Genomic DNA, 27,877 nt, shown 5'->3' with positions numbered 1-27,877 from the left:
TAAGTCTGTTCTTGGAAAATATTCAGAGTAGATAAGTTAGGGTTTAAGTACATATACTGAAGTTTGATAAGCCTTTTGTAGTAAAACATCCACTTACTGATTTGGACAACACCAGATTTAATCAATTCAATAAGAAGAGTCTAAAAAAAAAAAAAGAAGAGTCTATGGCGCTTCTTGGGTACTGTTTTTCAAGAACATCTATGAAAGGAAATGAAGCAGTCAGATAGATTTAATCCAACATCCCTAATCATGCTCCTCACTGCATGAGCTTAGTTTTCATTAACCAAAACTGTGAGGTGAGTAACTGCAAGCCTAGTAGAATGCCATCTGCTTTGAAAATACTGACATTGCTAAGCATAGTAAATGCTGACCTTAGGGAATATTTTCCAGGGACCAAGACAATGCGATCATCAGGCCTCTGCCCAGAGTGAAAAGACTGCTGTCAGATAGCACTTGCCTTCCCCATGTTATTCAAGTAAGTTCCTTTCAACATTTTGAAGCTGAGCCATGGCGTAAGCATCTGTTTCCCATGCTTAATGTTTATGATGAGGCCCAGTCTTTGTTTTATTATAGTTTATCCACTTTGGAAAAGCCTGTGCTTGAGTCACGTGTATTTTCCTTATTTGTAATTGAATTGATAGTTTGAATTTGTTGTGAAAGATGTGTATCCAGGAGCCCAAACATTGGTAGCATCCTGACTCCAGAATTATTTTAAAGAACTGCATTATTCATTCTTAAAAATCACACCATAAAAGTGATTTAAAAAAAACCCAGCAGACCAGAGATGTGGACATGAAGGGTGAACCTCACATAATCAGCACCAGCTCACGGCTCAGGCCTCCTCTTTTAGACCACCTGTTTCCACGGCTAACAACTGATTCCAAGCATTGAGTTCTAATTCTGAAGGATATACTGATGTATCCTTTTTTTTCTTTCTTTAAATCATTCTGTTCATTCAGAATTAAGATATTTATACTCCAGAGTTTGGGTGTAGCGTAAGCAAGTTAGCTCCCAGAGACTCTCAGTGAATGGTATTTCTATTCTTTCGTCAACTCTATTTTTGGTTTGTTTGCTTTTTTAAAAAAATCATACATGGTTCAAGTTTTAAACTATGTGCCAAAAACCTTCTGTAGTTTTTTAATACACCAGTTGTATCGGGATATGTTCCCCCCCCCCCCCCCCCCGTTTGTCATTTACTACATAAATGGCCTGGGGATGATGGAGGTTTGGTGACAGAATTCTCTATTTCCATGCGGAGACGTGGGTTTGGTTCCTAGCTGGTGCACTTTAAGCACAGTCATGCTCATCTGTCAGTGGAGGCTTGTGTGTATGTGCAAGTGACTGGGAATAGCAAGGAATTCTGCTTTTTGAATTCTCAAGTAGCCTTCAAGATTTTTTTCTGACCAATGACCAAAAACTAACCAAAACGCGTAGGTCTGTTTTCTCTACTGACATTAACAGAGGAGTCCACTCGAAGAAACTTGCACTAGAAGCAGTTTTGTCTATAGCCAGAGGGGAAAACCCAAACTAGTTCCAGGTGTGTTTGGGACTTTTTCTGAGTATATGTTGATCTGTTCTTTTTAACTACCATATATACTCATGTAAGCCGAGTTTTTCAGCACATTTTAATGCAGTTTTTGTGGTAAAATTAGGTGCCTCGGCTTATCCTCAGGTGTATACAGTATTTTGTTATCTCTTTCTTAAATGTTCTTCAAGTAATCATTCTCCACACCTACTGAAAGACTGTTAAATAAGCTTACGTACACCCACGGGATCTTTTTATTAATTACCCGCACGTAAGAAACCATAACCCTAGCAGAAGAAATACATGGACTAAAATGAATGATGGTTTTCTTTAGTAATATTCAAAATATTATGTTTCTTTTTCCTGTCTAGCTGTTGCTGACCTTTGATCCCATCCTTGTTGAAAAGGTTGCTATTTTGTTATACCACATCATGCAAGACAACCCACAGTTACCTCGTCTTTACCTGAGTGGGGTGTTTTTTTTCATCATGATGTACACGGGCTCCAATGTGCTTCCTGTTGCCCGGTAAGAACTGTCACAGTGACCCGTTTCCAGTTGTGTAAATTGGGCAGATTTCTTTTGCAGAACGTTCTTACAAAAGCTGTTTGACATATGTTTGAAATTTTTGAGAAAGTGGAAGAGCAGGAGAAAATTAGGATTGAACAACTTTACACATATAGCACACACTTTTTACTGTCATCTAGTATTTCAATGTTTGTATTTAATATATAATGTTATTTAATAGTTTTTATATTGGTGGCTGCTATGAATTGAAATCAACCCAATAACATTGAGTTTATATTTATATTGTACATATAGTTTTATATATTGCCTTTTCTCAAGTTATTTGTACAACTCATTATTACATAGTCTTATTATGACTCTTAATTTTTAAGTTTTTCTCATTCAGTTAAGTTCTTGTCTATGTTCAAAAGTTTTTAATTTGGGAATTTGAATGTATAAATTGCCTTTTGCTGCATTTCTTTTATGCTGTGTGTGTGTGTGTGTGTGTGTGTGTGTGTGTGAGAGGGAGAGTTTTTAGAAAATTTAGGTTACTAAAACTAATCGATTCCTCTATCTGACAAACAGGTCTTTTTCCTTGTAGGTTTTTGAAGTACACACATACAAAACAGGCTTTCAAATCAGAGGAGGTAAGCCATTTAATCCTTTGAATATGTAAGTTAGCACTGGATAGATGGTCTTGCTACCTTTGACCAGGTATTAGCACTTGGGTGTTTTATTCAGTGTTTACGTTCCTTGTGGTACCCTGCACATAGACTGGCTAAGTAAATGTTTTTGTTTGTTTTTTTAAAATGAAAGTAAACATTGACTATTCAACTTAATATTGAAATTTCAGATGTAAATTATAACCTAGCACCTCTGTGATGCAGCTGGTTCTCATTGAGCTAAATTAAGAGGAGTGAGTTTGTAGCATCATATACCTGAGTCTCATACAGGCACCTGAGGTTCAGTAAGAGGTCAGCTTTTGTTGTTCAGATCCCAAGAAAACAGAAATGTAGGTTGCTCTTTTGAAGCTGCTTAATTTTTCAGGTGCTCCCAAGGGCTCTTGCCATTTTACTGCAGAGGAAACTAGGGATCCAAGAAAGGATGAGACTTTATCCAGGTAGCTTTGACAACCTGAAACTTTATACCTACCTCCTGCAAAGAAATGTTTATTGTCAGCATAGAACTAATAAGTCTTTGGAAATTAGCTGGGTTGTTCATGGAGCACTGAATATCGGATCTTATTGTGAGCAGAATAGTAAGCTAAAAATAGAACAGTATGTGAAATACTGAAAAATGTTCTGTCACTCTGAGAGTAGACACTAGACCAAACCGTATGCTCCTGAAGCCCTGGGGAGCGTTCCGTCCGTGGTGCCCATAGCAGCTTTATGCATACAGCTGGAAAGTGAGAGTACTTAAAAGTTAAGAATAAAGATTGCTTGTAATGCTACCACCTTAACATAACATTTGACATTTTGGGGGCCTTTTTTTGTTCCCTTTTTTTTCTGCACAATTAATGACACGCAATCTTTTTGCTTTTTAAATTTTAAAATATTAAAAACTATATACATAAGTCATCTAATTATATATTAAATATTTATAGCAAGCCATACTTATTTCTAGAAAGTCTGAATGCAAGAACAAAGGTATGTTGTTAACTATTAGAAATAGAGGGCATATCTGCTTTAATTTTCCTAAGCAGGATGTTTTACGAGATAGCAAATATAATAGGAAAAGTTATTATAATTGCTAGAAAAATGTGGAAATCAAATTCTACTTTATTAAGTGATACCTGGATATTAGTAATTGTTGTCAACAGTAATTCTGAAGTCATCTTCAGTGCAGAGGGTAATTAGCTATGAGAGTAGTCTCATTCTTATGGGCGCAATTAATTACCCCTTTAAGTTTATCCCCACATGAAACAGGATTTTTGTGTTTACAGTTGGTATATAAGATGTACTTCTTATTTACACTTCACCTCGTCCATTTAATTTTCCAAAGAGAATTTGTCCCAGCTGTGTTCTTAAGATATTTTCTCTAGCTATAATTTCTTTGTTAGAAACTTGATACTATTAAGAATTTCTGACTACCATGTTTTGTTTTGTTTTAAAGACTAAAGGACAAGATGTTTTTCAAAGAAGTATACTTGGGCACATCCTACCTGAAGCAATGGTCTGTTATTTAGAAAATTATGAGCCTGAGAAGTTTTCTGAAATTTTTCTAGGAGAATTTGATACTCCAGAAGCTATCTGGAGTAGTGAAATGAGGTAAGTGATTCATTGATTGGTTGATTCTTTAGAGTTGTTTTTTGATACTTTTAAAAATAATTACCGTATGTACTCGAATATAAGCCGACCTGAGTAGAAGCTGAGGTACCTAATTATTACCTGGGAAACCAGAAAAACTGATTGACTCAAGTATAAGCCTAGGGTGGAAAATGCAGAAGCTATTGGTGAGTTTCAATAATCAAAACAAATGAAAATAAAATTACCAAAAATTGAGACATCAGTGGGGTAATGTATTTAAATATTTATTTTAAATAAAAAACATAAATAAAAGGACAAGTCATTTAACTTTAGTAAACCAGCACAGTAAGTGAAAAATAGGTTCCACAAAAACAATAAGGTATCAACAATGATACCTTAAGAGTACTATTCCCTGAGCTCAATTAGCAACCAAGCTAAAATGTAAAGAGTTAAAATCCTTCAAAACTGGGTTCCTCATCATCATCCTTATCCCAGTGCAGAGCTTCAGCTGGTGTGAGGTCATCATAGACGCTGTCCTCACTGAGATCGCCGCCATCACCATCACTGCTGTCATTTTCATACAAAGCGCAGTCTTCACTGCCATCCACAGCATTACTAATACTACATTTCTGGAAGGCACGTCGCACCATGTCTTCTGGAATGTCTTCCCATGCATCTCTAACCCACTTTGCTATTAACTCTATGTCAGGCTTCATGAGATTTCCTCCTTTTGTTAGTCGGGCTTGACCAGATGACATCCATTCATGCCACATCCTTCGCACACGGTCTTTAAAGGGCTTATTCAAAGATAACATCCAGAGGTTGCAGTACAAATGTAAGCCCACCTGGATTAATGGCTAAAGTAACTTTACTAGATTTTGCCAATTTTTTTATGTCATCCGACAGGTGGGTTCTGAACATATCCCAAACAAGTAACAATGGCTTTTTCTTTAAGGCTGCTCCTGGTCGTCAGTCCCAAATTTCTTCCAGCCATTTTTTTGGTCCGTCTTCATCCATCCAGCCTTTAACATGTGCACGCACAGTATTTCTTGGTGGGAAATTGACCTTTTTAGGCAAGGTCTTTTCTTTTAAAAATAATGACAGGACACAGCTTAGTTCCATTAGCCAAACTTGATAGAACAACTGTAATGTGTTTTTTTTCATTTCCTGTGGTTTTGAGAAAAATGTTTTTTTCTCCTAAACTTGCCACAGTTCTGTTGCTTGGAAGATCAAAAGTCACGGCAGTTTCATCCATATTCCCAATATCTGCCAGGTCATAATTATAAATCCTTCTTTGTTGTTGAATAATAAATGACTGGAATGACATAATTTTTTCTTCAAGGTCTTGTGGCAATTTCTGGGAAATCTTTGTTCTTTATCTCAAACATAGTAGGCCAAACCTATTCATGAAGCGGGTACACCATCCTGCTGACACAGCAGATTTTACAATGCCTGGTGCTTTATATTTGTCATCCTTAGCCATTTGTAGAGCACGTATGCAGATTCCCATGCATGTTACGCAGTAACCATTTTGATGACACCTCCATAACCCATTTATGCAATTCACTCTCTAGAGCCCCATGAAAAGACATTAAGCCACGATGAGCTTTTTTAACTTTTGGAATCTGTTCCAAGTCCGCCTTCATTTTCCGTCGCTCCCTCACTTGCTTTTCATGAACACAGAATTCCCTACTTGCAATACTGTTACTGCTCTCTTCTGCTCTTGACACAACCTTAATTTTGAAACCAGTCATTTTTGTTTTGCTTCAAGAGTATCCATTTCTAATAGGATAAAAAAACAAGACTTTGAAAAAAGAACTTTCATGGTAATGCTGCTCCTCCCCCTGCGACATGTTAGCCGGGAGGAGGGGGGTGGAGTCCCTGCTGACAGGGGATGCAGGATGTGAATTACTACAGAGACCAGAGGGGAGAGATGGGGCGCAGCCACAGACACATCCTTACCAGTTCAGCTGCCGGCGTAAGTGAATCACTATGGGTGTTTTTGCGAATTGGAACCGTCCACGTCATAGGACGGCTCTGACTGGTTAGATGTGAGTAAACAAAAATTCAAAGCCCTGCATTGTCAGCCGGGCTTTGAATGAACAGCAGAGAAACGGCAATCACCCGCGAGATGATGGGTGCTCATCTGTTACCTGTGGGGGAGGGGCAGCAAGATGTTACACCTTGTTGGGGTACCAATGACCCGTGAATAGGCCGAATACCAGTTTTTCAGCATTTTTTTGTGCTGCAAAACTCGGCTTATACACGAGAATATACGGTAGGTGACATTCACCTATGTAAAATTAAACACTTTGAAGTTTACTGACATTAGTTACTTCGCAGGTGGGAATGTACACCCCTACCTCTGTGTAGTGATTGATTATATTTTATATTCAGAATCTTTGGAACTTGCTGTCCAGTTTGGCTAATGTGTTCAAAGAGATGCTTTTAGTACCCTCATAATCTAAAACTGATTTTAAAATTTAGGGTGTCAAATCATTTGTGTGATGAGTTTGATAATTCCTTAAGTTTTATTAATTTCTAAAATGATTAAACAAAATTACTTTGTAGACTTTATTAAGGTAGGGCCAGTTACCATTGTTGCTTCTTAAGCAAATGTATAGACCTGGTAATATTTTCGTCAGCGAGCTTATATGTATGTGTGGGGTTTAGGGATAGGGCAAGGAATTTGTGTATAATAGTGTACTCCACTGATTAAAATCTGTGTCACATAAAATAGATCTGAGCAGCATTATCTGAAATTACTAAAGAATGAGATTTCCTTTGCCAGTATGTTTTGACTTTCAGCTTAACATTTTCAAAGAATGTTCCTTTTAGGAAGGGTAGGCCATAGGAGAAATCTCGGGAAACTGAGAAGCAGGCGCCTCTCCAACCTGACTGTCCAGGAAAGGCTCTGGTGTTTATAGATCCGATGTGAGGACAGCCTCTTTGCAGAGAGCCTCTCTCCTCTAAGCCGTTGGAGGTTGACTCGTGTTCACTCTGCTTCCTGCTGCTTATCATGTGGCTGACTTATAGCTTAGCATGTGCTAGCCGCCAATTTGAATATACTCTGTGTGAGGGTCGGTTTTCATTGGAATCACATGTATAGAATTATGAATAAGTTAGCAGTATCATTTTTCTATGTCACAATATTTTTCCTCCTGGGATAAGTTAGTTTTTATAGTCCCCATCTAAAACCTCCAATTCTCGATGCATTGACAAAATGAAGTTTCTATTTCGGTGAGGGTCGTACACTGCTGTGGTAAGTTAACTAAAATGCCACACAGCGACCTTTGGGGGGATAAAAGCTAGCTTGAGTTCCTTGGCTCCACCCTTATGAATGCAGACTAAGTCCGTTTCATCTTCTAGTGTCTAGTTTTTCCATAGGAAATCAAGAGTCCCCACCTTTCTCTCTGTGGTGGTCTTTGCAGATACGTGTTCAAATTGGAGACAATAAATACTTGTCTGCACTGAGTATGTATATACAATATTCTTAGTATGTACTGAATAACCTACTCGTGTAATGGCGTTACTCTAAGGAAGACCCCTGCAACCACGTCATGTGATTGCCTATCTTAACCCTTCCTTTAAAATCACATCTTTCATAATGTGTGAACGGAGCTTGTTGCTGTCATTGTAGGCGCCTCATGATAGAGAAGATTGCTGCCCATCTTGCTGACTTCACCCCTCGTCTTCAGAGTAACACAAGAGCACTTTATCAATATTGTCCCATCCCAGTTATCAATTATCCACAGCTAGAAAATGAACTGTTTTGTAATATTTATTACCTCAAACAACTTTGTGATACCCTTCGATTTCCAGATTGGCCAATTAAAGACCCGGTAAGTGAGCACATTAATTTGCATCTTCTTAAGCCCAAGAAAGGAGCCATGGTGGCACAGTGGGTTAAGTGTTGGGCTACTCAGCAAAAGGTCAGTAGTTTGAACTCAGCAGTTGCTCCATGGGACAAAGATGAAACCGCCTGCTTTCATACAAATTTACAACCTTGGAAAACCTAGCGAGCAGTTCTGCTTTGTCTTGTGAGGTTGCTCTGAGTCGAAACCATTCCATGGCAGAGGGGGTTGGTTTTTGGCTGGCAAACCATACAAAAAGAGCTCAAGTGATGCGGAGATTACGCTCTTGGCTGGCTGCTAACTGAAAGGTCAGTGGTTCTAGCCCACCAGCCTCTCTGTAGGAGAAGTCTATAGCAATCTGCTTTGATAATGATTTGCAGCCTCTGAAACCCTGGGGAAAGTTCTGCTCTATCTTGTAGAGTTTCTATAAAACAGAACTGACTGAGGACAGGGATTTTTATTGGCAACCATATAAATGGCCTCTGATAATTTCTGGGGGTTTCTTCCTTGTGTGAAAAGAAAGATAGTTTTCTTAAATAGTGCCCATTTCTTATGTAATGTGCAGCTCTTAGTATAGTTTCATATATTTGGGTAAAGCCCAAACAGAAAGTTAAATTTTTGAGAAGGTATTAACTGTTTTGGTCTTCTGGGACAGGGAATAAACAAGCTTATTTCCATGGATGTGTCTCCATTATTCACTGTCCTATCTTGAAAGAAGCTTGTCCTCGTGGCAGAATGAGGACGCTTATGTTCGAGATAGGCCGTGTGGATTGAGTCTCAACCTGCCCATTCATACCTCTAGAGCACACTGGGTGTATGATGCTTGAGTTCTCTACGTGCCAGCTTGCTTCTCTCAAATGGTAGTAATGATAACGACTACCCCGTGTCCTGGTTGTGATGATTGAGGTTTCATACATGAAATGTAGCATAATTCCTGGCACAAAGGAGGCAGTACATGCTACCAGCTCCTTTGTATAGCTGTGTGTGCTGTCAGCCTTTCCACTGTTCCCTGGGGCATCTGCTTGAGCCTGGAATGAATTGCACATGAACACCCACGTTCAGTTACTGTAGCAGGAGTTACACCATTACCCTTATAAATATTTTCAGCACAATTGTCATTTATACTACAAGTCACTGTCACCTTGTAGTACAGTGACCATGCTTAACACCCTGACACATGCTGTGGATTCAGCATGAGATAGTAGGAAAAAACAGGAACTGTTTCAGTGTGACCTGGGTTTGAATCCAGCACCACCACTTAGTAACTAGCTTGTACCTGCCAGTTAATGTACCTGCCACTCAGAATCTCAATGCGTTTATCAGGAGTGAAAACCACTGTACTTGTAAGAAGGTGATTTAAATTTTTTTCTCGTAATATATTTGAAAAAGCTATTTAATTGAGTAACCTAGAAATGTTACTTTAGGTGTTTGCACACTAGAATTCTGTAACTTAGAAATTATGTTTTGAAATATTTTAGTTTTTCTAAATGTTAACCCTCTGACTTTAAGGTTAAGCTTCTGAAAGATACCCTGGAAGCCTGGAAGAAAGAGGTAGAAAAGAAGCCGCCTATGATGTCAATAGATGATGCTTATGAAGTGCTTCATCTATCACAAGGACAGGGACCGTGAGTTATTTTCAGTAGTATGATAGGACATGTCTGCTTTGCCTTAAAATATCAATGTCAAACACATACAAATCTATTTAAACCAGCTGTTTAAAAAAACCCTGTGCCAATTCTTTGGTTGACACACATACCACAGTGCCTATATAATTAACTACGTGATTTTTCACCATTGCAAAATTTACTAGCAGAATGACTTTCTTTAGTTATTGCTGTCATAATCATTGCTCTCTAGTAATTGAAATAATGTGTGTAGAATGTCCAGCTTCCGACCCGACATGTGTATTAACTTAATTTGCTCTTGCAGATTGTGTTTTGTATGAGGCTGATTTGATAGCACCAAACTTAGAATGATGAATGACAAGTGTATAGAAAGGAATGTACACTTACTGGATTTATCAGTGAAGTTTTACAAATTTTATAGATGCTAGAGAAATTATTTAAAAAGACATTTTCTTAAATATGAACTAAAGTTTTTGCAGTTTTTACGAGACAGATAAAATGTAGAAGTATAGTGTTTGAAGTGGTATCTTGGACATTTTGAAAATTTGGTATTTTTAAAAGGTATTTTTTGTTCAAACTGCGAATATAGTTTTGTAATTTAAAGTAAGTGATAGCCTTGCATAGGGAACTTTAAGATGTTATCTCTCAGCTATCAAGATAACTTATAAAAAATCTGCTTCAATCTTAAGAGATTTAATTTGCTGCCAACTAAACATTCAGATTTATTTTCTAATAAAAGTCAGGTTATTAAAGCATTTTCGGTGATCCTGATTTCTTCTTGAACTTAACTGTGTTAATGAAGCAGTTTCCCTATTTAACAGGCATGATGAGAGCAAGATTAGAAAGGCTTACTTCAGGCTCGCGCAAAAGTACCACCCTGATAAGAATCCAGAAGGGAGGGTATGTACTGTCTATGGATTGGGGATTTGGGGGCGGACTTTCTTTCGCGGGTTGGTGTTCAGGAGAACACAAGCGCTCACCACCTTCCCCCATCACAAACTTTCCCATGTGCCTGTGCTCTCTGCCTTCTGGGTCTGCCTCACTCTACCAGCAGGACTGCCTTTTATCCAGTAACTTAGGGATTTTATTCCCTCTGCTTTCCTACCTATTTCCTGTGTCTATCTGTTTTAATGACTGGTCACCGAAGGGTTAAAAACTTAGGAATTAGGTGCACATAACACTTTTGTACCTGGTGCCATTGCCATTCAGATTGTTTCAGGAATTTGTGTATTCAGCCAACCTCAGATCACTTTAATTGAAGAAGTAGAAATTTGGTTCAAGTTTAAAACCATCTTCGGTGATTTCAAGATTCCTATTAAAATACCAGCGGCAACTCAGCAAAGAAAGCCCCTAAGGCCCATTCAAACGGGGACTGGGAGCCTTGCTAGAAAGTTGGGGTCGACACTGCTTTTCATTGGCTCTGGAGGATTCTTGGATGAGAAGACTTGATGGTGTTGAAAATATGCCACGTTTACATGTTTAAAGCATCTTTAATCAAAGGCATGAGCTGTTTTGAGAGCTTAGTAGCAATTCACATTCATTTGGGAGAGAAAATAAGATAGATAATTTTGAGAATTGGTGTTGCATTGATGGATATTAAGACAGTCAGTAAAGATATAATAGTAAAACCATGGTCTTGGCATAATAATCAACTCCTACATCAGTAGAAGGTAATGTGGTATAATAATAATATAAGCATGACTTTAGGAATTTGACCTATTATAAGTCTTAGCTCTTTATCAGTTCACTTTGTGACATTAGGCAACCTATTTATTATCTCTAAATTTATGTCTTCATCTAAAAAATGAGGATTTTAGCAGTATATATCTCACATGGGTATTGAGAAAATTAGGAGGAAAAACTGTCAAGCCTTTAGTACAATGCCTAGTGCTCAGTGGAGAATCATGATTAGTAAATGCTATCATAATTATTTTATATCGATGCAGGGTATCTCTTGTACATATGAATATACTTTTATATAAGTGGCATACATCTTGTGAAGAAGCATTTTTTAATCATTTTATTAGGGGCTCATACAACTCTTATCACAATCCATACGTACATCAATTGTATCAAGCACACTTGTACATCATTGCCCTCATCAGTCTCAGAACATTTGCTCTCCACCTAAGCCCCTGGCATCAGCTCCTCTTTTTTTTTTTACCCTCCCTCCCTGCTCCCCTTTCCTTCATGAACCCTTGATAATTTATAAATTATTATTTTGCCATATCTTGCCTGTCCGACGTCTCCCTTCACCCACTTTCCTGTTGTCTGTCCCCCAGGGAGGAGGTCACATGTAGATCCTTGCAATCGGTTCCCTCTATGCTCCCAGTATCGCCCCTCACACCACTGGTCCTGAAAGGATCATCCGCCCTGGATTCCCTGTGTTTCCAGTTGCTATCTGTACCATTGCACATCCTCTGGTCTAGCCAGATTTGTAAGGTAGAATTGGGATCATGATAGTGGTGGGGGAGGAAGTATTTAGGAACTAGAGGAAAGTTGTAGGTTTCATCATTGCTACATCGCACCCTGACTTGTGAAGAAGCATTTTTCATCAAATAGTGTTGAGATTATGGGGTAATAGTTTGGGGGTAAAAATAGTTTCACTCTATACACTATACTACTAAATTATAATTGGACTGAATTCCTTTATGTAAAAAACAAAGCCAAATAAAAATGAGAGAAGTTACTGGTAAATGCAAATCAGTTGTGTTTTCTTAGATTGTGATGTGTAAGATGTTCAGAATTAAATGTTAATTATCTTTGGTTACATACAGGATATGTTTGAAAAAGTAAATAAAGCATATGAATTTTTATGTACCAAATCAGCAAAAATAGTGGATGGACCAGATCCAGAGAATATAATTTTAATTTTGAAAACACAAAGCATTCTCTTCAACCGTCATAAAGAAGGTAAGACATATGTTTTATCCAAATTTTAATTTCTAGTTAATTCTATCATGTTACTTATTTCTATAGTATATTGCAATAGCGACTCTTAGACTCATATTTTGAATATAGCAAGAGAGTAGTTTCCTGGGTTTGTTTTTCCAAACACTGTCACTGGTTATTTCAGATTTGCAGCCTTATAAATATGCAGGATACCCTATGCTAATTAGGACGATCACAATGGAGACTTCAGATGACCTCCTGTTCTCAAAAGAATCACCATTGTTGCCTGCCGCTGCAGAGCTGGCCTTCCATACTGTCAACTGTTCAGCCCTCAATGCAGAAGAGCTCCGAAGGGAAAATGGGATAGAGGTAACTGGGTTAGACACTGCATATAGATCTTGGCCTTAGAGAATTGACCAAGTACAAATGAGTTGACTATATTCTTTCCTTTAAATGAGTCCATGAGATAACAGACTATTATGTTCTGCACATCTAACTGTAAAAGTAAAGGGAAAAATGAAGCTTTATTTTGTAATGTGCTTTGGAGAGTCTGGTTCAAATAGCTAATGACATTTAAAAGCATATATTGTAGTTCTGCTAGCAAAATGTGGTTCAGACATGAAGTAGAGGTGGGGCATGAATGCCTGGCTGCTTCTTTTTGCAGGTGCTACAGGAAGCATTTAGTCGTTGTGTGGCTGTCTTGAATCGCTCGAGTAAGCCAAGTGACATGTCAGTCCAGGTGAGTGTAAGCATATGCTTCTAAGAAACTTGGGTTAGACCAGTGATTCAGACCTTAATATACATTAGGTGCCACCGAGTTTGCTCTAAAAGAGACCCGATGTACAACAGAACAGAAACACTGTTCAGAATCACCTGCAGGGCCCCACCCAGAGTTTGTGGATCTATCTTGGGAGCCTGGGAATATCATTTCTCACAAGTTCCCAGATGATACTAATACTGCCGGTCTGTGTACCTTTTTGAAGAATCACTCTGGTAGACAGCTTTGGAGCTCTGGAGGCGTAGTGGATTACAAATTGAAGTGCTAAGCATAAACCCACCAGCAATTTTGTGGAAGAGAGATGGGGCTGTCTCCCCTTGTAAAGACTGACAGCGTCAGAACCCGTTTATAGGTTTATTTTTTTCCTTCCTTTTTAATTTTTATTTCCTTTCTTTTAATCGTTTTATTAGGGGCTCACACAAGCCTTATCACAATCCATACATACATCATTTGTGTAAAGCACATTTGTACATTCAGTGCCCTAATCATTCTCAAAACATTTGCTCTCTATCTCTGGCACCAGCTCCTCATTTTTTCCCCTCCCTCCCCGCTGCCCCCTCCCTCCTGAACTCTTGATAATTTATAAATTATTATTTTGTCATATTCTGCACTGTCCGACGTCTCCCTTCACCCACTTTTCTATTGTCCATCTCCCAGGGAGGAGGTCACATGTAGATCCTTGTAATCGGTTCCCCCTTTCCAACCCACCCTCCCTCTACGCTCCCAGTATCGCCACTCACACCACTGTTCCTGAAGGGATCATCTGCCCCGGATTCCCTGTGCTTCCCATTCCTATCTGTACCAGTGTACATCCTCTGGTCTAGCCAGACTTGCAAGGGAGAATTCAGATCATGATAGTCAGGGGGTGGGGGAGAAGGAAGCATTTAAGAACTAGAGGAAAGTTGTATTTTTCATCATTGCTACATCGCACCCTGACTGTCTCGTCCCCACCCTGAGACCCCTCTGCAAGGGAGTTTCCAGTGGCTTATAAATGGGCTTAGGGTCTCCACTCCACACTACCCCTGCCTCATTCACTATGGTAAGATTTTTTTGTTCTGATGATGCCTGATACCTCATCCCTTCAGCACTTCGTGATCACATAAGCTATTGTGCTTCTTCCATGTGGCTTTTTTGCTTCTGAGCTAAATGGCCACTTGTTTACCTTCAAGCCTTTAAGACCCCAGCCACGATATCTTTTGATAGCCAGGCACCATCAGCTTTCTTTACCATATTTGCTTCTACAACTATTTGTCTTCACCCGTTTATAGGTTTATAACGAGTGGCAATCGACTAGATGGCAAAGGGTTTGGCTTGGGTTGTGTATGGCTTACTATTTATTGAGTTTTGCTTTCCTGTTGAAGTAGAACAAAGTACAAGGAACTCTCAGTGCCAGCTGTACTTTGTCTTTATTGACACACTATTGCAAGAGCCCTGGTAGCGTAGGGAGCTACACATTGAACTGCTACCCACAAGATCAGCAGTTTAAAACCACTAGCCACTCCATGGGAGAGAGAGTGGGCTTTCTGCTCCTGTCCTATAGGGTCAGCATCGACTCAGTGACAGTGAGTGAGATGCCCCATGGGAGAACGATGAGGCTTTCTGCTCCCATGAAAAGTTAAACAACCTTGGAAACCCACAGCAGCAGTTCTATCCTGTCCTATATAGAGAGTTTCTATGAGAACCAGTTCAATGGCAGTAAACGGGTGTGGGATAGATAAGAGGAAGGGAGAATAGTAATCACTAATCTTTTATCTTTAGGATTTATTTCTTTTGGCTTTGCCATTTACAATGTCCTTTGTATCAAGCTTATTTGACTAGGCGTAATGTTTTCAAGGTTCATCTTTTAATCCATCTTATATATGCACCACATTGTTTATTCTTCTGTTGATGGGCGGTTGAAGTGTTTCTACCTTTTTGCCATTTTGAATAAGGCGCAATGAATGTACCTGTTGCTGCTTTCAGTTCTTTGGAGTTTATACCCAAGAATAAATATAATGGGTTTTATGGAAACTCCATGTTTATTTTTTTAGGAATAACCAAACTGTTTCTTGCAGTGACAATACCGTTTTTCATTCCCACCAGCAGTGTAGAAGTATTCCAATATTGCCACATTCTCATTAACAGTTGTGACTTTCTCTTTTTAAATATAATAGCCATCTTAGTGGTACGAAGCGTTGTTTCATTGTGGTTTTACTTTGCATCTCCCTAATGATTGATGGTGTTGAACATCTAGGAAATTTTAACTGACTAAGCAAGTAGTCCAATAGAACTGTTCTGTTTGACTGTGGAGTATCATTTACCATCAAATCCTTCCTGGTGTGGTCTCCCTGTGTGTTGAAAGTAGGAGCCCCGGGGGCCCTGTGGATTAGGCATTGGACTTCTAACTGCATGTCTGCAATTCAAACCCATCAGCCGCGCTGCGCTGCGGGAGAAAAATAAAGCTTTCTGCTCCTGTAAAGATGTAACAGTTGCAAGTCACTATGAGCTGGGAATTGCCACAGTGGCAGCGGGTTTGATTTTTTGTTTTTGTTTTGTCTTAAACAATGCAACGCGATGGCATAGTGGTTACCACGTGAGCCGCTAACCCCAAGGCCAGCAGTTGGACAGCACCAGCCGATCTGACGGAGAGAGAGAGCTGAAGCTTTCTACTCCCATCAGCAGTTAGTCTGGACACTCTCAGGGGCAGTTCTGCCCTGTCCTGGACTTGAGAGGGGTGTGTTTTGTTCATTGGGTGGAGTCGTTGTTGGATCTGGCTGATGATGGAAAGGTTAGCAGTTTGAACCCAGCAGCTGTTCTGCGTGAGAAAGATGAGGTGGTTTCCGTGCGTAAAGATGCACAGCCTTGGAACCCTACAAGGCAGTTCTGCTTGGTTCTGGAGGGTCGCCGGGAGTCAGCATTAATCTGATAGCACTGGGGATATGGTTTAAAGAATACAGATACAACACTCTCTTCTTTTGCTCTGTTGTCTGCAGGTGTGTGGACATATAAGTAAATGCTATAGTGTGGCTGCTCAGTTTGAAGAATGCCGAGAGAAGATCACTGAAATGCCTAACATCATTAAGGATCTCTGTCGGGTGCTATACTTTGGCAAGGTGGGGTTCATTTCTAATGCTTTCTGGGTACAGTCGGCAGTGGGTTTTCTTATCAAATAGCCAGATCACAACTTGTAAGCAAGTTGTTTCAACAGAATCAGTGTGAGGTGTGAGGTATTTGGATCTCGACAGCGTTTTTCATAGAAGCCGTGCGGTCAGTGAAGGCTTTGTCCCCAGGCTGGCAAACAAAGAAGCAGGCTAGAGTGGCATGGCTATCGAAAAGTGGGTCCTCTGAACATCCGCAGAGACAGTCAAGGAAGAACAATATAAAACCTAAAATTAGAGTCTGGCCTCAAGGGTAAAGCTGTAGAGATCTATAAGGTTCCTGTTTTCTCCTAAATCCAAACTGGGTGGACATTGACCATGAGTAGGCATTATCATTTCTAGGGAATCATTGATTAAAATATATCAAGTATATCGACTTTAAGCCCTTACATGTGCTAAATAAGAATATGAATGCTGATAGAACTAAATCCTTATCACTAAGGTACCTAAGATCATTAGTCTGTAAGGTGTTATTAATGTATTATAACTCAAAATGTATATATACAAGAATAAATCCAAATTTATTGCTACCACGGTCCCACTTTATTATACATGTTCACATTTATCACTAACAGCTTCTGACGAGTTCTCTCAGCAATACACTTGTGTTAGTCTCATGAGAAATCTAAAAAAGAAAGATTAAAAAAGATCAAACAGTGGCTTCTTTGAGGGGATCTGCCAGGACCAGTTCAATGGAAGGTAAACAAGTTAGCTCCAAAAAGTATGTCTACTGCTTTTGGTATTCCAAAGGGGGACTGCTGATGGATTTTCTCAAAGAACACTGGGCTTTATCCACCCTATGGCCCTGATCTTACCCCTTCGGGCTTCCTTTTTCTTCTCAAAGACAAAATTGGAAAAAGAACCTGCTATGAGTCTGAGGGCACTTAAACTAGTGTTTTGATGCAGAATAAATTGAAAAGTGCAGTATTTTTAGAGAAAGGTTAGAGAGAGACATTACCTTCAGAAACATAGTCCTAGAGCGAAGGATATGTGGAGAAACAATTGCTTCACATATTTGATCATTTTGTTTAATAAACACTTCTATATCACTATGGTTTTTTGTTTATAATTTCATAGTTTTTATTGCCCTCATGTATATAAGTGAAATGGGAAGTGCTGAATTTCCAAGACTTTGGATACTAGTTTCAAAGATAGTAACTGATAGATCATCGTAGGGATCACTCAGATTGGAATATAAAAATTGGAGATAATCATCTTGCACCTAAATAAAATAGCTAGCTTCACAATAATCAGTTTCTCTTAATACTTCTTTTAGTGTGTATGTTAATTGTTTTTCTTATCCTCCAAGGGGATCCCACGCGTGGCCGCGCTTGGCGTAGAATGTATCAGTTCTTTTGCTGTGGATTTCTGGCTACAGACACACCTATTTCAGGCTGGGATTCTGTGGCATCTACTTGGTTATCTGTTTAATTATGACTACACGCTGGAAGAGAGTGGTATTCAGAAAAACGAAGAAACAAACCAGCAGGTAACGTTAACACTGCTTTAATGGTGAATTTTAGCCACACAGTCAGTTATTACTAAATGAATGTGGTAAAAAGCATCACCCCTCTAAAGAGTCCCCAAGGGATAAACCACTATTCAAGATCACTATGTGATCTTTCATTCCCAAAACTTTTCATGTTAACCGTTTAGGCTGGAAGGGCGCAAGGTCAAGGAATTTGCAGTAGCCTATATTGGACATAGTGTATTCTTTTCTAGATTAGTCAGTCAATTCACGATTGTACAATTAAGGTTGTAGAACACAGGGAGATGTAATAACACCCTCGGGCTATTGAGGCTGGCTTTCCTACACATTGAGTAATTGTCTGATTTTCAGAAGTGTTTGTTCTGCCTGTTTCTCTAGTCACTGTCATCCATTATACATGTTGTCAGTGTCCTTTCTTAAATGTGCTCCTCCCAATTATCCGTCAGCTACTGGATTGGATAGAAATAAGCACATGGACTGTTACCGTTTCCTGTGACTCTGTGAAGCAGCAGTTTTAGTGCATAAGCTGTCTGACATCAAGGCTGGGAGCACTTGTGTCTGTCTTTTTGGTTTGCTTAGTGTTCTATGCAGTCCCATTCCAAAGTTAGTATGTTACCTGTGTAAGATATCTACTTCAGTGTCTTGATTTTTTTTTTAACGTAACAGGAAGTAGCCAATAATCTTGCCAAACTGAGCATCCGTGCTCTAAGTCGACTTGGAGGGTACCTGCCTGAAGAACAAGCCACCCCAGAAAACCCGACCATACGGAAAAGTCTAGCTGGCATGCTGACGCCATATGTTGCTAGAAAGCTAGCGGTGATTAGCGCTGCTGAGGTACGTGCTTCAGAGATGTGAAACACGCTTTGCAAAGTAGACTTGGGTTTTGATGGGTAAGGCAAGATTCTCTGAGTACATAATAAGAGAACACAACTGTGCAATGGCTTTAAGAAACCTAAAATTGATAACTGTTTGCGTGCTCCTATAAAAATGAAATTCCACTTGTTATGGATTAATGCTGAGAGCAACTCTACGAATCCAATCTATGCCAGGGAAATCTAACGTTTCTTGGTGATGGAACCCACCTTTAGTTACATCGGGATTGGGCAAGCAGTTGAGCTTGGAGTGGTGTTTCATACTGGGAAGGCAGGGAAATCGGAAAACCTTGGCTACTTCTGTTTCTTCTTCTTACTGTCGGTTACCTGGGCCGAGGAATGAAATCCTACAATGAATAGATGTGTGCACATGCAGATGACAAGGTAAGTGTGACCTAGGCAGACCTCCCAATTCCCCAGGCCTGTGGGTTGAGGGTCATTGAGAAAGAGTCCAAGGATCTAATATTAGGGAATTAGATAATCGATAAGTTGTAGAAATCCATTACTGCCCCAGTGTGGGATGGTGTCCATCTTTCGTGTAGGCCACCCTTTCCAGCACCTAAGAGGGAGGAGCGTGAGGTGACACACGACATTGTTGGTCTTTTTCCTGGACTTGGAGCTCACCGTGGAGATGCATTCTACTGACTGGCAGCCTTCTCTCCACAAATAGCAGCACACTGGTCATTATTTGCCCTCTGCCCCCCCCCCCCCAAATAGCATTTCAGAATTAAATCTTGGCATACATCCATCTGGCTTTACTAAAGTGCTTGCTCAAAACTACTGTGTCTTAGGGTACTAACATTTCGGCGATTTCCTTTGCCAGTGAAGTAGTTAACCTTTGGAAACAGGGTGTAGACGGCTCTTGTCTAAGGTGGGGGTCGTGCCGCACTGCTTTCCTCATAGAACTGGTCGACCGTCGGAGGTAGTGGCTGTGCGGTGTTTTAGAGCACGTTGTGCTGTAAGCTGTACCGCCACGGTGGTGTGTGCAAGAGAACAGAACACAGCCGGGCCTGCGCCTCACAGGGTTCGCAGTCATTGCTGTGTTTGAGCACGTTGTTGTCACTGTGTCTGCCCAGTGTTCGTTAATTGATGTCGCATAAAATACCTTACTCAGTTTTCATACAAGCGGAATAAATGTTAAAAATGTTGAAGTCAGACACACAAATCTGAATCCCAGATTCATCATTTAAGGATTGTGCTAACTGAGGTGAAAATCATATTGTCTCTCACCTGAGTCATGCCTCCAAACTTGTAGATTATTGAGATGTGAGTCTCTATACTCAGGACATTTATCGCAGTGCTTGTCACAAAGTAGACCCTTCTGTAAGGTTGCAGCAAAGTCATGTTCTGTCTCCTAGATCTTGAAGATGCTGAACAGCAACACAGAGAGCCCCTATTTGATATGGAACAACTCTACAAGAGCAGAGCTACTGGAGTTTCTGGAATCTCAACAAGAAAACATGATTAAGAAAGTACGCGTGCTGTGCTTGTATACGTTTATTGGTAACTTGGAATTGTAGAAATCAAGCCTGATATTCGTTAAACACACAAACGCATTATTTCTCAGCTCAGAGTTAGTTTGGGAAGGGATTAAACTTTCTACTCCCTAAGAGTTACCGCTTTGGAAATCCACAGAGGCACTTTGACCCTGTCCCCTTGGATCGGTATGAGTCAGAATCAACTCCATGGCAGTGGATTTGGGTTTCTTTGTTTGTTTTATCAACATACTTGGACAATTTTTTTGCACAACATTTTATAGCTTCAGTAACAGCAATGTGAGGATTCTTTTTTGGTGTAACTTCTTACATAGCGTATGTATATATGTTTGCACAATATATTTTAGAGTCTTACTGTATCTGGGACGCCCGGTGGCATAGCGGCTCTGTGTTGGGCTGCTGAAGCGCACAGTCGGCAGTCTGAAACTCCCAGTCACTCCATGAGAGAGAGAAAGATTTTCTCCTCCCATAAAGTTATAGCCTCCGAAACCCACGGGCACTTCTGCCCTGTCCTTCAGGGTCAGTGTGCGTCGGCATCAGCTGGGCTCAGTGAGGTGTTCCGAGGGTTGTATCTGAGCCCCCAACAGCTCCGGTTGGTTTACTTCCACCGCCTTTCCCCAGTAAGTCACGGGTGCTTTCTGAATTCTGATAACAAAATCAAGTCTTTCCCCTGGCTCCTTCTAGTGGAAAAGTGAGCGCCCATAATAAAAACAAAAGCTAACAGGAGGGAAGGGGAGGGGAGGGGACAGACAACATGGGTGACTCATGTGCTAGGTGATTGACTCTTGATGGTTTAGAAGACAGTTATGTTATGACTTTTGAATTTATTAAAACATAGCCATTCCTGTGTATGTCCTGAATTATCTAAAATTGGTTTTTGAACTTATTCCATATTATTTATCCAGAACTTTGTATAGAAAAATATGTTGAGAACTGCTTTCTAAGAAAAAAGACAGGTCACATATTTCTATACTTCATTTATCTTTTTAAATGAATAGACTTAATAACATCGTCACTTTGTAGTATGTAACAATTTAAATATACTTTCACATATTACTTCAGTCCAACCTAAATTTTCTTTTGTTTTTCAACCTAAATTCTCAAGGGGACCCTTATTCTCTTCTCTTGTTTTAAAAATTACTGTTGTGTCAGTCTAAAAACATTATCTGCTTCTTTTTACTTAGAAGACCTACTTTGAAGTACTTTCATTCAATGTATTTCTTCTTAAAACCCATTCCAGAGGTGTTTATTTCCATTTTCCTCTTAGATCTGAGTAGGTCAAATGCCTGCTGGGTAGAGTGAGAAGAGCCAGGTTTACTTTTGCTTTATAACTCTGATCTTAAAACTCCCAAATGGGTTTTAATAGAAATGTTTGGGCTATTATCTTTGAGATCCATTTTTCCACTAACTGTTTGGAGCCTCTCGTACAGGGCAAAAACACACCAGGTCACGTTTCTGCATGTGCAATTCCGTGTTGACGGTTATGTTTGCTGTATTGTGCATCTGTTCACTCTACTTATTGAGCTGTTCCTTCCTTATTAACATGAACTCGCTGCTCCCTGAGGTTCCTACCAAATCTTTTGAGTTGCTGTTGTCATTTTGGTCCCAAATAGGTAGACGCCAAAAGCCTGTAACACTCAAGGCAGTAGATATTCTTAGGGAGACTTGAGAGGATGTTTTTGGTGAAGGCTTAAATGTCGACTTAGGACATTAGCTTTAGGGTTTATGCTGCCTCATGGCTCCAGAAAGTTTCACGTCCGAGATCATTTAAAACGCTTTTGGGCATTTCCCCTTTTTTGCTCAGGATTCTTCAGTGGAATCTTTGATCCGGTCGTTCATTAACAGTAGCTGGGGCACCATCTAGTTCTTTTGGATGTGGCACTGTGACTTAGACATGTATACATTAACAAGCAGACACTGCACAACAAGGTCAGAAGTAGAACTGAAGCATGATCATGTTGTCAGACTAAGTAACCAGATGTCTCATGAAATCATGACCATAAACCTCTTTGGTTGAAATCACGAGCAGCCTCAGCAGCTGCTCGCTCGCGCTCTCTCTCTCTCTCTCTCTCTCTCTCTTTCTCTCTCTCGGCATTACTACAACTATTAAGTTACTACACTGAACATGGATGAAGCGAGTCAACAACACAGCCAGGATTCTAATATACACCTAACAGTCTGCTTTCTCTTCTTAAAAGGGTGATTGTGACAAAACTTATGGATCAGACTTTGTCTACAGTGATCATGCCAAAGAACTTATTGTGGGAGAAATTTTTGTTAGAGTGTATAATGAAGTCCCTACTTTCCAATTGGAGGTAAGCACTAGCATTTTAGTTTTATTTGCTACATCACTTGTTACTGAAAGCTAATAGCTGTGGATACTAACTTGGTTTGTCAAAAGGTATATACTAACCTTGGCCTGTAAGGAGAGATTACCATTGATGGATTTGAGCCTCTTTGTCTTGGATTTTGAATTAAATTTGTGAAACAGATGAATAAGACATTATTCCTGGCCCCGCTGATCTTAATGAGTGGGCTTCAAAAAGTTCATGGAAAAATGGAATGAACAGGTAATGAATTTTTCCACAAGCTTTTTGAAGCGCTTGATGTTTTATTAATATACTCATTTATTATTTCAACTGATCAGGTGTTTGTGGAAATGCCAGGAGACCTGACAGTGGCCAGTGAGTTGCACAGTCTTAGTATAGAATATCAAATCACAGGAAACAAGAAAATACACAGGGGTTGTTGAGCTGGGGTCATAGCAAGTTGTCTCTTGTTACGATCACTAGTCATTGCCAAAATCAAGTAGAGGCTTTTTTTTTTTTTTTTTGGTGCTTGGGGATCATGTAGGATTTTTGTTATTGTTATGTTTTACTTTATTTTTGTTTTGTTTATTGAACAGGGTGTCAGAGAGGAATTGGTGGTTGGTTGATAAGGGAAGAATTGAAATTTTATTTGTACTTTTGTGCGTTTCATACTTATTTCATGTTCTTGGGAAGAGAAAGGGAATTTCTGAACCATAACATATATTGTTCATCAGAGTAATCTACTAAAATAGCGAGTAAGCAGAATGCGTTAGATTTGTGAAGCTCTCTGGAGTTTGTACTCTGAATATGTATAAATTTTAATTCAGAAAATAAAGCCAAATAGTAAGTTACAGGCCATTGTATAAACTAGCAGTTTATACAATAAACTCTCCCCTTTGTTAAAGGGACAATATATTCTGATTTCAGAACTACTGCACTGATGGCAGTAGATCAGATCTCTAATGTGTTAGGACAAAATATTTGAGTAATACTTTCTAATAAAACTGTTTTTGTTCTATGTCTTCATTTAACGTGTATGTATGTCCTCTATATCCTATGTGAGCTTATGCATTAAATACCAGAGGGCTTCAAACAGTCGAACATTTTATGTTATCTTTCTCTTTTCAATTTTTATTTATTTTAATAAACCATTTTATTGGAGGCTCTTACAGCTTTTATAACAATCCATACATCAATTGTGTCAAGCACATTTATACATATGTTGCCATCATCATTTCCAAAACATTTCCTTTCTACTTGAGCCCTTGGTGTCAGCTTCTCTTTTTTTCTCCTCCCCAACCCTCCCACCCTCACGACCCATGATAATTTATAAATTATTTTTATTTTCATACTGTACACCATATGTACCCATGTTTCTATTGCTCTTCCTCCCTGGAGTGTGGAGGGGGGAGGTGTTATACATCGATCGTTGTGATCGGTTCCTCCTTTCTCCCCCTTTTCCTCCTACTTTCTCCTGCCCTCATGATATCACTACTCATTATTGGTCCTGATGGATTTATCTGTCCTAGAGTCTGTGTGTCAAGACCTCTTATCTGTAGATGCTCCAGTCTAGCCAGACTTGTAAGATAGAACCGGGACCCTGATAGCAGGGATCGGGGAAGGGGGGGAGCATTAAAGAAACAGAGAAATGCTGTGTGCTTCATTGTGGCTAATTCTATTTTTTCCAACTTTTTGAAGCTTTCTCATATTAATCGTGCCTGTTTACAGACCTTGAATTTTCAAAAATAGATTCCAGTGGAATCTTTGTCATCGATTATTTCTGAGAGCACATGAGTTTTCAGCTATTTCTCGGCCTGCTTTAGGTTCCGAAAGCATTTGCAGCAAGTCTCTTGGACTATATCGGCTCCCAGGCCCAGTACCTGCACACGTTCATGGCCATCACACATGCGGCAAAAGTGGAGTCTGAGCAGCACGGGGACCGCCTGCCCAGAGTGGAGATGGCTTTGGAGGCTCTGAGAAATGTCATAAAATACAACCCAGGTTTGTGTCTCTCGACCCTGGCTGGTGTGCTTCTTATAACGCGAAAGCCTCGAGATGTTCAGGGGTTTTGTTGTTGTTTGTTTGTTTTCAGGAAAACCGGTGCCAATGTTTTTACTTTTAAACAGTAGGCTGGAGACAGTAATCCAATCACTTTATTTATGAGAATGTATAAGAGAAAAATCAGTGTCAAGATATTGAAAAGGAGGAATAATTTGATAATACAAAATTTCACATCGATGAAATCAGTTTGCACAATAAGTTGAACACACAAGGTGTACTGAAATGCTAGGTGCTTCTGGACATTCAGATATTTTTAAAAACTGCCTGAAGTTGTTGGTATTTAAAAATTGAATTATTTAAAAGGTGAAAATCGCCATTTAATTGTCTTAAGAGGACACACCCTGATTCCAGGGAGGTGAAAATCTGAAAGCTTCTAACTTTAATTTGATTATAAATTTAATACAAACCTAAATACTCTTATTATTTTGTAAACATTTCTTAGCATATCTTTCAGACACTTTTTTATTTTTCAGTATCTATTAAAATACTGTTAAGATCTGACTTTTGTATGTAATAGCCAAATTTCTTTAAAACAAGTAGCCAGTAATGAAATATTAAACAATGAAATTTACTTACCCCAGGATATTACACAAATTGTTATTAAAGGCAGTGTTACACATTGTGGACAAGACTTCATTTCTGGTTGTTTGTAGATGGCATACTAGAATGTGTTAGATACAAAGCAAATCACAGCAGAGTAAGTAAGATACTGCTTTGGAACCTTTTGAAACTGGGGACATGTCTACACAGACGTTTTATTTAGATAAGATCTATTTTGCATGTCGTTGCATTCATGACAACTCTTGCATGCTAAGAATATATTTATGAAATATCGCCAGATTCATTAAGTTGAAGGGAACTTAATACATTATCTTACAAGACCTAAAAAGACGACCAATTAGGCAGTAGTTTCCACCTACAAAGGCAGGCACTCCACTCCCCTGGGACACGCTGACCTGGGATCCCTACATAGGTCTATGGTCAGAACCTCTAGGGACTCCTCCGGAGACAAACAGGACTTCCTAATCCCATCAAGAAGTGCGACCTCAAAACCCACAGGGCAGTTCTACCTTGTCCTGTAGGCTCACCATGAGTCAGAATTGACTTGATGGCGGTGAGTCTTTTTGAGTTTTGATATAATAAAAGGAAATAATGCTGAATAAAATACTTGTTTAGTATTTTCATTTAGTCACACAAGAAGATGGTAGTAAATACCTACGATTCAGTTTGAAGTAGATAGAAATGGAAATACCGTTCATTTGTACATTTTTTTTAAAAACAATTTATTGGGGCTCATACAACTCTTATCACAGTCCATACATATACATACATCAATTGTATCAAGCACATCTGTACATTCTTTGCCCTAATCATTTTCTTTTTTTATATTTTATTAGGGACTCATACAACTCTTATCACAATCCATACATATACATACACCAATTGTATAATCATTTGTACTTTTTAACCATTTTTTTTTACATATGAAGGGGGATCCAGAAAAAAATGGAATTTTTTTCCCCAAAAGCTTTGTCTTTAAATTTTTTGCAAAACAACCACATCATCTTCAAAGTACTCTCCATTACACTTAATACATTTGTCAAATCTGTGATTCCATTGTTGGAAACATTTTCCAAATTCATCTGCTATGATGGCTGACAGCACCTCCCACGTTTTTCTTTTTTCTTCCCTTCTTTCACATCATCGAATCACTATCCTTTCATGTTCCTCGTCATTTTTGGAAACAAATAGAAGTTTCAAAGTGCAAGGTCAGGTGAGTCAGGTGCATGGGGCAAGAGAGGCATGCTGTTTTTTCCCCAAAACTGGCACATTAAGATGGCTGCGTGAGGAGTGTGTTGTTGTGGTGGCAACACCAGTCCCCTATGTGCCACACACAAAAAAGCCTTTTTTGTCACACACTGTTAGCAATTTCTGCAGAACATCTAAATAGAAAGCTTGATTCACAGTCTGACCTGCTGGAACGAACTCAAATGCACTGCAAGTCAACATCTTTAGCCATTTGGGAAGTTGACGGACTTCCAGAACAAGATTTGTCATTAGTTGACATTTCACCGTTTTTTTTTTTTTCTCTTACTTTAATTTCCCCTTTTTTGAAACGAGAAAACTACTCTGCACGTGAAGTTTTTCCCATAGTGCTTTCCTTGTTAGCTGTGTTCAACATCACAGCAGTTAACTGCAAGCATTTTCCCTGAGCAGGAAACAAAATTTCACAGCCTCACACTGTTCTCATAAATCGACCATCACAAAAAATGAAGTTGGAAGCAAACTGCTTTTATGCAAACATTGGCTGTGGCCACAGAGAACCTTCCCCAGCAGTGCCACTAGCAGCACTAACTCGTGAGAAGGGTGTGTGCAATGAAAGCTCTCCCAGCACAGCTTGTTTGCACTTTGGGGCAGGGTACCCCCTCATATGTGTTAGTGTTTTTACGTCACCCTCGAATGGCAGGGTTCAAACTCAGCTTTACTGAAGAGCGAAATGAAGTCAAGTTCGCCCGGTGTTTAATTAGGCTGAGGGTAGCTTTATGGCCTAGGGATAATGAGAGTTTTGAGCTGTATTTGGATTGTTTTTTCCTGAAGTTGTTTTCAGCATAGTGGCCAAAGACAGGGGATGAGAAAACCAGGCAAACCTAAGAAACCCTTAATATATTCCTTTTTACTTCTTAAAATGTACTGTTGCTCAGAGAAACCCCATTCACTTTATGTCACAGATGTTTAGCAAGGGTTGTCAAAGACTTGCAATTGATAGTAAACCATCTATGAAGGAGTGTATAATTTAGAGCATGTCTTGGAAATAAAACATAACCTTTTTATTCTTACACCCTAGGCTCTGAAAGTGAATGCATTGGGCACTTTAAATTAATATTTTCTCTTCTCCGAGTCCATGGAGCTGGTCAAGTACAGCAGTTGGCCTTAGAGGTAAAAGAATTTTGTACTAAAGCATTTGTTTTTTTCTAGTAGAATGACTATAAGGCCATAAGAATATGTTTTCTAAATGTGAATTTCAAAGAGAATACACGCAATGTTGTTCAAGTGGATTCCTTTTTTGTGGTCATTGTCTATCATGCCT

The 27,877-nt window shown here is 39.3% G+C and overlaps 1 protein-coding gene across 1 annotated transcript in view; it reads left to right on the top strand.

The window, feature by feature from the left end:
• The window catches only part of DNAJC13 (DnaJ heat shock protein family (Hsp40) member C13), a 125,460-nt gene that overhangs the window by 79,274 nt on the left and 18,309 nt on the right, over positions 1-27,877 (top strand). Inside the window, exons 29-45 of the mRNA XM_075546931.1 lie at positions 391-475; positions 1,897-2,051; positions 2,632-2,677; positions 4,143-4,297; positions 7,917-8,118; positions 9,640-9,755; positions 10,577-10,655; positions 12,533-12,668; positions 12,832-13,016; positions 13,312-13,386; positions 16,398-16,517; positions 17,872-18,051; positions 18,718-18,885; positions 20,282-20,395; positions 22,618-22,734; positions 24,552-24,729; positions 27,635-27,726. Coding sequence (XP_075403046.1) covers positions 391-475; positions 1,897-2,051; positions 2,632-2,677; positions 4,143-4,297; positions 7,917-8,118; positions 9,640-9,755; positions 10,577-10,655; positions 12,533-12,668; positions 12,832-13,016; positions 13,312-13,386; positions 16,398-16,517; positions 17,872-18,051; positions 18,718-18,885; positions 20,282-20,395; positions 22,618-22,734; positions 24,552-24,729; positions 27,635-27,726 — 2,203 coding nt within the window. The remainder of the gene's footprint in view (positions 1-390; positions 476-1,896; positions 2,052-2,631; positions 2,678-4,142; positions 4,298-7,916; positions 8,119-9,639; positions 9,756-10,576; positions 10,656-12,532; positions 12,669-12,831; positions 13,017-13,311; positions 13,387-16,397; positions 16,518-17,871; positions 18,052-18,717; positions 18,886-20,281; positions 20,396-22,617; positions 22,735-24,551; positions 24,730-27,634; positions 27,727-27,877) is intronic.

This window comes from Tenrec ecaudatus, chromosome 4 (assembly GCF_050624435.1).
Source record: "Tenrec ecaudatus isolate mTenEca1 chromosome 4, mTenEca1.hap1, whole genome shotgun sequence".
Taxonomy (NCBI): Eukaryota; Metazoa; Chordata; class Mammalia; order Afrosoricida; family Tenrecidae; genus Tenrec; species Tenrec ecaudatus.
This window is presented reverse-complemented; position numbering and strand designations above follow the sequence as displayed.